At 35.7% G+C, this 13546-nt stretch overlaps 1 protein-coding gene across 1 annotated transcript in view; it reads right to left on the reverse strand.

Moving 5' to 3' along the window:
• Positions 1 to 13326, reverse strand: part of LOC107036332 (receptor-type tyrosine-protein phosphatase kappa) — a 63543-nt gene extending 50217 nt beyond the window's left edge. The window contains exons 1-2 of the mRNA XM_015254253.1: positions 13028 to 13326; positions 2578 to 2850 (exon numbers count right to left, since the gene is read on the reverse strand). Of these exons, the coding sequence (XP_015109739.1) occupies positions 2578 to 2845 (268 nt within the window). The 5' untranslated portion in view covers positions 2846 to 2850; positions 13028 to 13326. The remainder of the gene's footprint in view (positions 1 to 2577; positions 2851 to 13027) is intronic.
• Between the last annotated feature and the right edge of the window lie 220 nt (positions 13327 to 13546).

Raw genomic sequence — 13546 nt, forward strand, 5'->3', positions numbered from 1 at the left:
GCGGGGGGGGGGGGCAATTCGCAATGTTGTGGGGGGCAATATGAAGCCTGTCAGCTTTTGCAAATGCCTCGGGTATTTCGAGGGCATTTCCAGTGTAATTGCATTTTTTTTTATCGTCACGATTCGCTCGTAACTCTCGATGTAATTCAAGTTGGTGGGATTAACGAATGGCCGGGAGAGAAGTAATCCAAACACAGCCGTAAAATCAATTTTCGTCGCTCGTCAGAATGAGGAAGAAACGTAAACATTGTGGGAATTCTAAATAAACTGGAGATACTGAGGATATTCTCAAGATTTACAGTTTAACATTGCAGCCATACTTGACATTAAATTGGGGAAAAATTTATAGGAATAGCACACTGTTGGATAAAAATTGAAATTTCATGGACAGTCGATTAGTAATTTTCAGGAGAGAGACATTGGACGCGATTTAAGGAGAAAAAATTCATGAAATTTCAAATTTGACTGGAAATACACTGAAATTCGGAATTTTTGAGCTGCATTAAGAGGGGAATTTCTCAATGTGTTTGAGATTTCAATAAAAACATGAATATTTAGTGCGCAATTGCATTGAGTTTTCAAAAAATAATTTAAACAAAATTAAAATGAATAAATGGCTACATTACATTAGAGAAGGGAATTTATACAGCGTTCCACATCTTTGTGACGTCAAAGGAAATGAATAGATGGGATTTGGATGAGGTAGGAGGGATTATTCTCAATATGAATAACCGGAAAATTTTTATTGAAAAAAATGGATAGTCCAGACCGGGATTTGAACCCGGGACCGTCCGATTATGCATCGGGTGCTCTCCCAACTGAGCTATCCGGCTCCTAGCCATTTATTCATTTTAATTAATTTCAATAACTGTTTTTAAATTAATTTTTAATAATTTTTTAAATTAACAAATTAATTTTAAAAAATTAATTTAATTCAATTTGTTAATTTAAAAAAATTATTAATAATTAATTAAAAAATCCAGATCATTTCTATCAATTTTCAGGGAATAATTTGACTGATATTTACAATTCTCATAGATTTTTCCATGAAATTCTGAATTGAAAACAATTAATTAACATAGAATTTTGACATGTTTCGTTACTGGAAAAATTATTTTTCAAGTAGAACGGAGCGAAAATTCAAATTTTAATCGATATCACAATTAAAACTGCTGAACATTACGAAGATTCAATCGACCACCCCAAAAATAATTCTTCCATGCAGATAGAGTGCGCGAGACGAAGTTCGAGCCAGCAATTTGTCGTGAAATACGAGATGAATTTGGGGGGCCACAAACGAACGGATATTGGAGAAGACGATGGATGGTAGAAAAGCCCTGACGGAATTACTCATGCCCATGTATTGACTTGCTAATGGCGTCAAAATTTAACATTCAAATCATCACTCCCCCACTGGAGCCGTCCGTACTTCTGGAGCCAAAGCCTCCAGCACAAAAACTCTGTGTAGGATAAAATTTAATTAACGAATGTTTTTTATGGTTCAGGGATGAATGGCGGGGAATATTTTGTGCGTAACTCAGGGAGTCGTTGACGGGCTGCTTATTTGTAGCTTATTGTGGTTTAGGGAGGTGTTACATCGAGAATAAGATAGTGAGTTTATTGGTTTGATTATAGTTTTCACGATTTTATCGCTGAACAGCAATGTAACTGAATAGTTCATCATAACTCAATTTATGAAAATGAAAAATTATCTTTTTTATGAACAGAATTCTTCATTGGAATGAAAATTGCGAAAATGAGATGTTTTTAAATAATTTTTCACATGAGAATAGCGTTATATAATTGAACATTTTTTCAATGGAATTTCTGGTAAATTTTTTAAAAGTTTTTGTCAAGCTATAATTATTATTTCCATTGAAATTCCAAGAAATTTCGAAATGAAAAATTCACAATTTAATTGAAAAATCGATGGAAACTCTAAATTTCAAATCTTTTTTAAATCCAGTTCAATATTCTTCTTCTAAAAATTACTGCTGAAGATTACATGAAAAATCAAGTAAATATCTTCTTAAATGTTCATTTAATTAGCAACTCAGCCGCATTCGCTACTGAATATTCAAGTCTTTATTGAAAATCTAAGTAAATTACGAAATTCTTCTCTTTAAAATTCGATGCGATGTTCAGTGAAGCCCCAAATCCCTCAGTTTTTCCCCGCTAAATCGAGTACAATGTCATTCTCCTGAAAATTACTCCTAAATCCACGAAAACTCGATAAATAAAATGCAATAAAAATGGCAAAACGAGTGAATTATCCTGAATTAAACCACTGACATATCTTTGTAAACACAACAATATTGGAGTGAATCCATTCTACACTATCCGCGATGTACCGATGGCAGATAGCCAACGCCGGCTTATCGCTTTCTCCACATCTCTTATTCCCCACCTCCTCCTGTTTTATTCAGCCTCCCGTAAACGCCCACTCGGAGACATTGAATAAATCCCGTAAAATCCCGGCATTCCTCAGAAAAATTATCCCCCTCACTTCGCTATTTCGGCGTTTCTCTCCGATATTTATTTAGCAGACGATATTTATTCGCAAAAGCACAAACTCACCGAAGGAGATGAGACCACTGTTGAGCATCGACAGCTTTATCTGGCTCGGTATTGATGCGAGACTCTGACCAGTAGTCAGATGACGCTTTCTCGGTGGTTTTTCAGGTGTCCGCGGGGCACTTCTGCTCCTGTGATGATGGTGATGCTTCCTGTGGGAGTGTGAGTGAGAGTGGGAACCACCTGCTGTAGATGGGGCTGTGCGATCCGAACCCACACTGCTGAAACCCACAACAGCACCACCGCTCGATTGTGTGCGTAATGAAGACATGTTTTCTGGAAACAAAAGGAAAATTGTGGAAAGAGGATTCTCATATTTTTCAATACAACTGCGAAAAAAAATTCAATGGAGTGGAAATAAATTGAAGACAGAGAGATAAAATAGAATGGTTGTGGAGGGGAAAAATGGTGCCTTAAAGTAAGACACTTTTGTTCTGTTTTTCAAGGAGAGCTTTTGTTAAAAACAGTCTTTATTTACGTCTTTGTGTCTTAATTGAAGACATTTTTTCAATTTTTATCATTATTTAGGACACTATTGTTTACTAATTTTATCAAGTTAAAGTTGCGTTGAGATTGCACGGGATTTTCTCATTGGAAGTTTAAAATTTGATGAAAAAATCGGTGGAAACTATAAATTTTAGTATAAAAGACATGTTTATTAACAGCAAAAAGAAGAATTGTTGAAATAGAAGTGTTTCTCAATACAGCTGCAAAAAAAATCAATGGAGTGGAAAAAAATTGAAGACAGAGGGATAAATACGTTTTTTCTCCCCTTCTCAAAAAGACTATTTATTTTTTTTTAATTTAGAAAAGGGCAAAAGTAAATTGTCAATGAGAACGTGCTATCCCTCGGCATCGATTCCCCCACCCCCCTGTAATATTCAAAACATCAAATAACGGAAACGTAAGAATAAATGAATGAAATAAAATTGATGCTCTTAGAAATTGGCCGAGTGTCTCTCGGACAGTTTTCACCATTTGGGGACAATGCAACGGGGTATACAGTGCCCGAAGACTGTCGACGCAGCCAGCTGGCAAGAGCCACTGGGAGACGTCCCGACGACTGAATTCTCTGGTCTCACAAAAGTGTTGTACACCAGTGAGAAGCCCTCAATCGTCAGAAAACTTGGCCAACACAACGAATACAATGGCATTCAACTGTTGTTCTGTGATATGATACTCGAGCGAGAATTTCCATTGTAGATTTTCCAGGGCTTTTTTTAGGTACGTCTCTAATTATTCTATCATCTTATCTCGTTCATCACGACGTCTTAATTATCTTGGAAATGTTAATCCCACTCGGTGGGATCTTAACCATCTTATCTTGGGATTTAAGGCGTGTGGCTATAAGTTACTGGATTGGGTGCAGTTTTCATTAAACTAATAATGAGGGATACCTATTTTATCGCAGGTTTTTCTTCATTGAATGTTCATGAATTATTTATTAAAAATTTTCTTACGGATATCCAAGTATCTTTTACATTTTCAATCATCAAATTTGTCAATTCAATTGCGTGAGAAAAATTTGAAAAAAATCATGAATATGTAGGGGAGCATGGGGCAAAATGAAACACGGGGCAAAATGAAACAGTGGGAAAATCCCGTCATCTAAAGGAGATAGGACATTTTTGAAGAGGACCTTTTTTGTAGCTTGTAAAATTCTCTACAAAAAAGGTTTTTATGAAAATCCTCCTATCTCCCTTAGATCACAAGATTTTCTTGCTGTTTCATTTTGCCCCGTGTTTCATTTTGCCCCACCGTCCCCTAGCGTCATTGTAATTATATTTTACACAGAATTATTATTTTTTAGGCACTGTCTATTCATACGCTCCACGGTAAATTTTAACATGGATCCACGGTAGATCCTCACTCACATCTTGTCTGACATCTCTGTTATGAACTTTGGTTTTGAACTCTGGTTTCAGATAGAAAATGATCGTGATTTTCGAAAATTGCAATTCTTAAATTATTTCATCGATCTTCCTCCAACAGTCAATTTTCTATATTTTTTTCGGAGTTTTAAAATTTTTTTGAACGGTTGAAAATAAAAAGTCAAATTCAAATTTTCATAATTTAAATGATAAAATTATTGTAAAATGTTAATTTCACCGGGATAAAAAGGGCTAAAGCACTTGAATCTGCTCAATAACAACTAGTCATCCCCCGAATTTATTGCAATCATTTTTCTCTCTCTCATCAACATCGAAAAATCATCTGTTATGAAAATAATCGACTGAATGCTGCACTTTAAAGATTATAAAATACCAATTTATCTCCACAAACGAGATAAATCGGTTTTAATTCAATAAAAATTTCCCCCTCAATATAAATTGCCCTCGTGGAAATAAGAAGCCTGACAATTGGCTCACTTTTCTCCCATCTAATCGGAAAAGAATAGAAAAAAAGGGTGGAATTAAAGTCTTGAAGGTACTGAATTTAATCAACTGGTATTCGATCGCCTTCTGATTATCTCCCGAGGCGCATCGATTTTTCACTCGAGTCCTGCCAAATTGATCAACTCCATTGAAATACTCCATGCACTGGGAAAAGGCTCTCGAGCCGCCGAGTATTATGTTCTGAACTCGAGGTTCGTGACACTCAAGTGGAGAGTTTTTTCAGGTAATCACTGCTGAATTTTTTTTCAATTCTACATTCTGTATTTTGGGGATTTGAATTGAATTTAACATTCAATTCAATTGTTTATGGAATTCAATTGAAGTCAACGTCATTAAAATTAAACTTTCCACAGAATTATTATTTTTTAAACATTCGTTGTTTATGGAGAAATAATTGAAATTGTTTAAACTATAAACCAAACAAATGATTTTTGTGGTGGAAAATTTATTGTAAGTTATTTATAGAAAATGCTCGTGATTCTTAAAAATTTCAATTTTTTAATTATTTCATCAGTCTCCCTCCAACAGTAACCTTCCTAATTTTTTTTTTACATTTTCAAAATGTTTTTTATCGGTCATATAAAATAAAGTCATTGGAAAATGTCTGGAAAATTAGGGTCAAACGGGGCTCAAATTAAAACTGTGCTCTTCTGCAAGAGTAGAAAATCATTTCACTGGAGAAAAAATTCAGGAATTTTCGTTGTTATGTGGGTCGAGGAATTACAGTTTCATGGAATATTCCAGAAATTGACTGATTTTATCAAAATAATTTAGTTGTTGTGATATCGCTCATCTGAAAATTATTATTGAACTGTCCATGAGATTCCGATCTTGTTCTACCAGTGCAGTATCAAATGCAATAATTCTATGAAAATTTACAATCTTTCGAACGGAAATCGCAATATCATAAAATTTTATGGAAAAATCGATCAAAACTGTAAATTTCAGGAGAATTCATGTCAAATTATTGTTGACTTCTCAATTAATTGATAATTCAACGTAATTTGCAACTAAATATTCATCTTGTGATTAAAAAGTCAAGTAAATACAAGAATTATTCCTCTTTCTGTTGCTAAAAAATGTGAAATTTCATTGAATTTTCCGTGAAATCTGAAATATCATCATTTTTTCCTCCTAAATCCACTTAAATGCCACCCCCCACAACATTTTTCCCAACATTGTAACAATGTAGTTGTCAGAGGATAAAGAACAAATTGGAAAATTGAGAGGAGAGTATAAGTGCCAAGGTTTTTGGGTCGAGGGGCGTTCTGAGACACTCCAGGGGTCATTGACTCGGCCTTCGGCGTTCCCAGATAAACCATTCCACTATTTTATTTTCACCCGAGGAAATAAATCGCGTCCAATGAAAAAACGAGTTTTAATGAGTTTTTTTTTTTAGCTCGAGAGGAATTGCCCTGATGCATTGACTGGCCACAAAGTTGAGCTGTCGCGTTACGTAGAAATCCCTCTGGCACTCTAGAACGTGGGCTTATCCCCCGTGAGGTCGAGATCCTCTCGTTTCGGCCGAGGTCGCAATCCCGTGGAAAAAAAAGCCAATTATTATCAAACTACCCCTAGTTACGTAGGAATATTGCAACTTGATTTGATAGACGTTATCAGAAGGAATATTTTGGTGTCAAAAAAATTGAAATCACTCTGGGGGTTTTTGAGATATTGAGAAAAAAGTGACGTTTAAAATTCAAGTCAATTCTTATTTTTTTAGTGGCAGGAAGACAGAAATTCCATAATTAACATGAATTTTCAAATAAAAATGAATATTTACTGGCAAATTCCCTTGAATTTCCGGGGCATTCCGCTCAAATTCTTGAAATTGCACGAATTTTTGAAGGAATTCCCTGAAAATTCTTAGAAATCTTGCATTCAAGGAGAATTAATTAATTTTCATTAAATTTCCCGGAATAATTGAAATGAAATTTACAGTTCCCACAGATTTTTCCATGGAATTTCGTTCAAATTCTTGGAATTCCACAAATTTTTAAAAAAATTCCCTTAACATTTGCAGGAATTTTACATTCAAGGAGAATCAATTAATTTTCATTAATTTTTCCGGGATAATTGAACTAATAAAGTAAACATCGTGGGGTAAAGTTTACAATTCCCACGATTTTTTCCATGAAATTATGAATTTTCAATTACAAAATTCCTTGGAATTCCAATGGAAATTTTACTTGTTAGAAATTTCCGTCATTGAAATTTTTTTAACAATGATCCACACATTTTCTGAAAGCATATTTTCGCGTTTCATCCCATTCCTCACCACTTCCAGGCAAAATTACAAGATCGTAAGAATCAAAGATTACAAAGCTTCCATTCGGAAGTAAAAGCAAATCATCGGGGGGAAAAAGGAAACAAAGAGATACTGGAGTGGTTGGGCACTCCGAGGATATTCAGTTTCCGACATGATGTGCCATCAGGTGGCAGAAAGACTGGTAGAAGGGGAGTTGAAGCCTCACTTCGGAATTTGATCCTGTTTACTTCGATATGAAACGTGATAGGAGAAAAGCTCCTTCGACATCACGAATTTCTAGGCTCGTAGGGCGAATTGATGAATGAGTGGGTGAGGGATAACTTTTTTTCCCCGGGGGAACCCCGTCGGTTCACGCCCACACGATATTATGAGAATAGCTGAAGTCTTGCATGAAATGTTTTTATATGGGTTCTGGTTATATTCGGAATGCGTCAATTTTGCCCGTTTTTTATTTGTAGGCGTATTTTATAGAAAAATTTAGAAAAAATCGTGGCAAGAGTGGCATTGCCACTTTTTTCCAGTCGACAATTTTGTTTTGTTTGTCTCATTTATATCTAATCGAGATGAAGTTATTTTTATGGAGCATTGATATTCATTATATTTGAAATTCGCAGTTTTTTTAATTGACGCTTCTTCGTTCGTGGGTGTTTGTACATTTTATAGAAAATTTCTGGTTTATTGGACCAGAAATGTTCCCACGTGGAATTATCCGCATTGCCACCTTTGTCCACTGGACATTTGCAAATTTTTTCGTTCTATTAATATTTTATTCAGAATTCCATCTCTGGAATTTTGTTGGGAGATAGAAGAGGATGAATGTGGTCAAATGGGAGCTAGGAGGATGTTTAAAGACCTGCATGTAACTATTTTTATATTTAATTGAGATGAAGTTATTTTTATGCAGCATCGGTATTCATTATATTTGAAATTCGCTGTTTTTTTAATTGACGTTTTTCCATTCGTGGGTGTTTTTACATTTTATGGAAAATATCAGGTTTATTGGACCACAAATGTTCCCACGTGGAATTATGCGCATTCCCACTCTTTCTGCTGGGCATTTTTATTCTGTTTCGTTCCATTTATATTTTATTCCGAATTCCATCTCCATCGGAATTTCGTTGGGATATAGAAGAGGCTGAGATTTGTTCAAATGGAGCTACAAGGATATTAAAAACCTCGCATGAAATTTTTTTCGTGAAAATTGGTGCTAGTTATGTTACAATTTCTATTTTTGTATTCTAATTGATTTTTTATTCTTGGGTGCATTAATCTTTCATAGAAAAATTTGGGTTCACTTTTTTTTTCAATTGACAATTTTGTTTTTTTTTGTCTCATTTATATTTAAATGGCATTTCCGTCCTATGAGTATTATACATTTGAGTTATTTTTATAGGGCGTTGGCGCCTATTATTTTTGAAATTCGCAGCTTTTTTTTAAATTGACGTTTTTCCATTCGACAATTTTATATTTTCAGTTCTATTTATATTCCATCGAGATTTCCATCTCCATTGGATTTTTTTGGGAATCGGGGAGGGTGGCAGTTAACAGAGATGATGGATAAGGATCACCCGAACAAGGGTAGAGAGCTCTCATGAACGTGATTGAAGATAATTTTAGTGGTCTCGTAAACCTCGACTGGTTAATTTTAAGGTGCAAATACTCTTGATAATGAGGGATTTTCCGTTGAAAATATGAGGAGAAACCTCTTGTTGGGTATTTTCTTACCTAGATAATTAATGTCGTGACAGTTTTCCCTAAAATCACTCAGTAAAGAGACGATGAGACGATTACAAGGTGAAAAAAAACTAAATTGATTTCCCCATTCAACTATTTTTTTCAATCAAAAAATCTCCTTTACAAATATTCTCCTTTGAGAATTTCCACACATAAAACAAAGGTTAATACACAGTTCAGACATAAATGTCCAGTTTTTAATTAATTAATTACAATTTAATTGATTTAACAATGATTTCTTACAAACATGTTCCTTCGATAATTCTCTCATCTAAAATAAAGGTCAGTACACAATTAACAGATAAATTCACAGTTTTTACTTGAATAATTAGAATTAATTTGCTTGGCACGACTGCAACTGCCCGAAACCTGGCCCAGAATTTTTTTTATTGCGATAAGAATTAATTGAGAAAAAGAGCGTAACAAAAACCTCTCAGATGACCAGTTCAACTTCAATACCTCCATCCCCCCTCGTTCTGTCCACTTTTGCCTGGTTATACGTATTAATAGCATCAACGCCATTATCGACCGCACGAAAATCCGGTCTGCGTAATTTGTGGGAGACCGAAAAAAAAGAAGATCTAAATCTGCATCTAAATTCATCCCGGATATCATCTCCAATAACAACAACAATCCTCGAATTAAGTGTCTCTGGTCGAAATAAAATTGTCGTGATACCTCTTCCGTTCTGTTTGTGCGGAATACAAACGACTAATCGACTCTTGCGATAAATGCGCGTGACACTCGACTATTATTCCCTCGATTGGTATATTCAGTCAGGTTCACTTCGACTCCACATTCGTCTGAGATAGTTCGCTAGGAATGAGCGAGAGGACAGGAAAGAGGAAAATCGAATAACTGAAATCCCCTGGAAGTGTCTGCAAAAACTTGGCTTTCTCCTTTTATTTTTTTCATCAAAAGTTCCACTGATTTTTCGAACTTTCCGCTGGCAATATTCCGAGATTGACGTCAGAGGAATTCTTGGGGATATTTCTTGACAGAATAAACAGAAAAATGGAATCGAGGGGCGGAGGGGATTAATAAGACGCAGAGAGCTGGAAGAATCTTACGATTTTTTTTGCTCTGGGGGTTCTTTGGAAATGCGAAGGAGTCCGTGGGGTATCAGAGGTAATTGGAGTGAAGTGGACCATCTTTAAATGTCAATTATGTTGATAATTATTTTTTCTGGTGTGATAAAGCACATGATTCATTTATTTGTGGAGAATTAAATTTCTGATTAAATTTGTGGCATTTTTTAACACTTCAAATTTTGGATGTTCAATGCAATTTAGGTTCGATATTGACTCCTAATATCACTCATTGTTAAGAGAATTCAACATTTATTACTTCAACTTCACTCGTGATTTCCTCCAAATTTTATTTTTTATTCACATTTAAAAAAATGATTTATTGGAATAAAATGGATAGTTTGTTTGTGATTTTTTAAAATTTTGTCTCGATCTGGATAAATATTTCATAAGTTACTAATTGAATAATTATTTAAACAGTAAAAAAATATTTTATCAATATTTAATAATTAATTATTTGGATCAACTAAAGAGTTTCAATTGATCAAAATGCGCCATTTCTCTGGGTGCTGCAAAAAATAGAAATTCTCATTTTGCCGACTACTTCCCATTCCCAATTTCGCACAAAACATCCAAAAGAACACGCAAGACCGGAAGAACAATTCATCACCGTCGGGCATTGCTCTCTGTGTGAAAATTCCCTCAGGAGCTCCAACCACTATCCCGCTTTGGTATTATTCTTCTCGGCATTCGCTCACTCCTCAAAAGTCCCAGGACTCGAAACATAGATTAAAAGACGAAACACGGAATAACACTGAATAATACAATGGGACTTGAGGAAAATGGTATGAATGAGAGGAGAAACCCTAGAGTTGTGGTATCCGGGTTAATCACGATTGCCCAGGGGCGCTTCCAATATCTTGAACAGACCACTGGAAATCGTCTGACCTCGCGTGGACTTATCTACTGCACGAGTGCGGACCCACGAGTGCACTCGGGAGGTTTGAAAATACTTGGCGGTTCCAATTATTGAATATTCGATTTGAATACATTTTAGGCGATGAACGTTGCAGGCGAAATAGTAGGAAAATCGATTGAATGCTTTGGGAGATGTAAAGATTGAATTCTTGAAATTTTATTTTGAATTTTTTAGGTTTTTACAAAAATTATTAGCAACAGATTGATTGATATTTTCAGAGTATACTGAATATTCATATGAAATTTTCGGGGTTTAAGAATATCCAAGTGCCCAAGTATTCAATCACTTTCAATCATGAATTTTGTAAATTAAATTGCATGAGAAAAATCCGTGCGATGAAAATTGCTGTTGAAGGCAAGGATCTTGGAGAAATAGTAATAAAATCTATGGAATGCTTTGGGAGGAAAGATGGAAAGATTGAATTCTTGGAATTCAATTTTGAATTTTCAGGTTTTTACGAAAATTGTTAGCAATGAAGTGACGTATATTTTCTGCCGAATATTTAATTTAGACAATTCAAAATTTCTCGGGTTTAATAGAGGATTTCATCACTCCGTGCGCCGGTTTCATGAACTTAATTGAATATCTTTGAATAATAAAATTTGTAGGTTTCCTAAGAAAATGCCCATTCTTTGGCGTTTGATAAGGGAATTTTATTGCAGTAGTACATCATTGCTGGAGGACTTCTGATTTCTTATTTGTTAGAGAATTTATTACAAATATTTAATAACAACTTGAAAATTTTAACAATTACGGTTTAGTAGAATTGAATCAGGACAATGAAATCAAGAATATTTGATTCTTAATGCAACACAGCGAAAAAAGTTCTTATTTTTTTATCGACCTAAACATAGAAATCTAATTGATTTCATCATTATAAAATTTAACGAGTGAAAAAAAAAATTTTATATTTCACTAAAAATTCAGTGAAATTCCAAATTCAATCGAACTTAAATTTACAGTTCTCATCGCTTATTCCCTGAAATTATGAATTTTCAGTTTCGAAATTCCTCGAAATTGCAGTGAAACTAAAACGTGATCTAGATATTCGAAAAATGTACCGGAAATTTCAGTTAAAAATGTTCAACAGTGCAATGATACCCCTGAAAATAAAAGCTCATTCTCTGCGTTTTTAATTCTCGAAAAAAAAATATTGCCTTTTTAAATCGCGAAAGTTCGTATCGTCAATTCGCAAAAAATGTGTTCATGTTTGATAATATTCATGAGCCCCTGAAAAATCTCCACTCAACAATTAAATCACCACTGCTACTCCCCATAATCCTCGCCATCATCCCCAATACCTACTAACGTTGAACCCCTGAAAATGTGACCTCACTCGTTATCTCTCTCGTTTCACCCCGTGGCTCGTCTATACCCAGGTCTATAGGTCGCTGCACTCTGCACCCCGAGAATCCGAACGTTGAATAATAATAACAATTGCATTATAACCCACCCCCTCTCCCTCGCTCGCTTTAATACATGACTTGGAAATAATTCAGAAACTCTGTTTCACTCCAACTCCACTAGTTGTACGCGGAAGACGCCCTCGGAATAGCAAACGAGAGAACTACATTAATCCAATGTGTCACGAAATGTGGAAGTAAACCTGGTAAACAAGAAATTGTGAAAACAAAGAGATGACATTCGAGTTTTTTCGATGAAAACGAGATTTGTTACGTGTGATATGAAGTTTCGGTGACACGTGTCGCGACCAAAAACACGAGGAGATCTCGAGTCCTGACGTAATGATGAATTCCCTGTCATGAAGGGTTTCATGAAGGGGTTGTTTATTACAGGGACAGACGGTGGGGGCGTATTGTCGGAAAAATAATGGAATGTCCTGGACAATTTGATGAAGACTTTGACAAAAGTGACATTGAGTTGAAGAATACTATTAAATTCCCTAAATTATTGACATTTTCAATTCAATATGAATCTACACAACCAAAACTGCCCGACTTTCGTCGAACAATTGACCCAAAATCTCCATTGTTCACTCCAGTTCCAAATAAATGTTGTTAAAAAATTAATAAGAAAAATGTCTGACCCTGTGTCGCGTCCGGTGCAAGACTTCCCCCGCGTATCCGGTGTCACGAATTCACTAACTGGAACCACAAAAATTCCAAAAACCAGAAGTTGAGGCACAATGTATACTTCCCACGCTGAAGAAACAAACAACCGGTCCCCACAGATGGAAAAAAAAATGTTTGTACTCCACAGTATATCCACTCACGCACTGGTAATAAACAGAACCCCAACGAGTTTTTTTTCAATTGTCACACGAAAAAAAAAAAAAATGTTCACAGTCCCCGTATTGTTAATTCGTTGATCAATCACCCGAGTGATGTGAACGTATGTAGGGTCGGTGGTAGACTGGCGTTTTTCCGTCGGCGCGGGTCTACGTCGACGTACGGTGGCGTCGAGTCGCTGAGGATGCTGGGTGGGTGGGTTAGCCGCCGACGCGCCGCACGAGCTCTTCACGTCTCGTGTCACGCGTGGCAAGAGGGGAAGGGGGGGGGGGCGGCAGGGCCGCCGCGTCGACGGTTCTTTGCGAGGGCGTGGCCCC

Source organism: Diachasma alloeum, unplaced genomic scaffold, assembly GCF_001412515.2.
Source record: "Diachasma alloeum isolate Michigan unplaced genomic scaffold, Dall2.0 Dall_scaffold_00208, whole genome shotgun sequence".
NCBI classification, from domain to species: Eukaryota; Metazoa; Arthropoda; class Insecta; order Hymenoptera; family Braconidae; genus Diachasma; species Diachasma alloeum.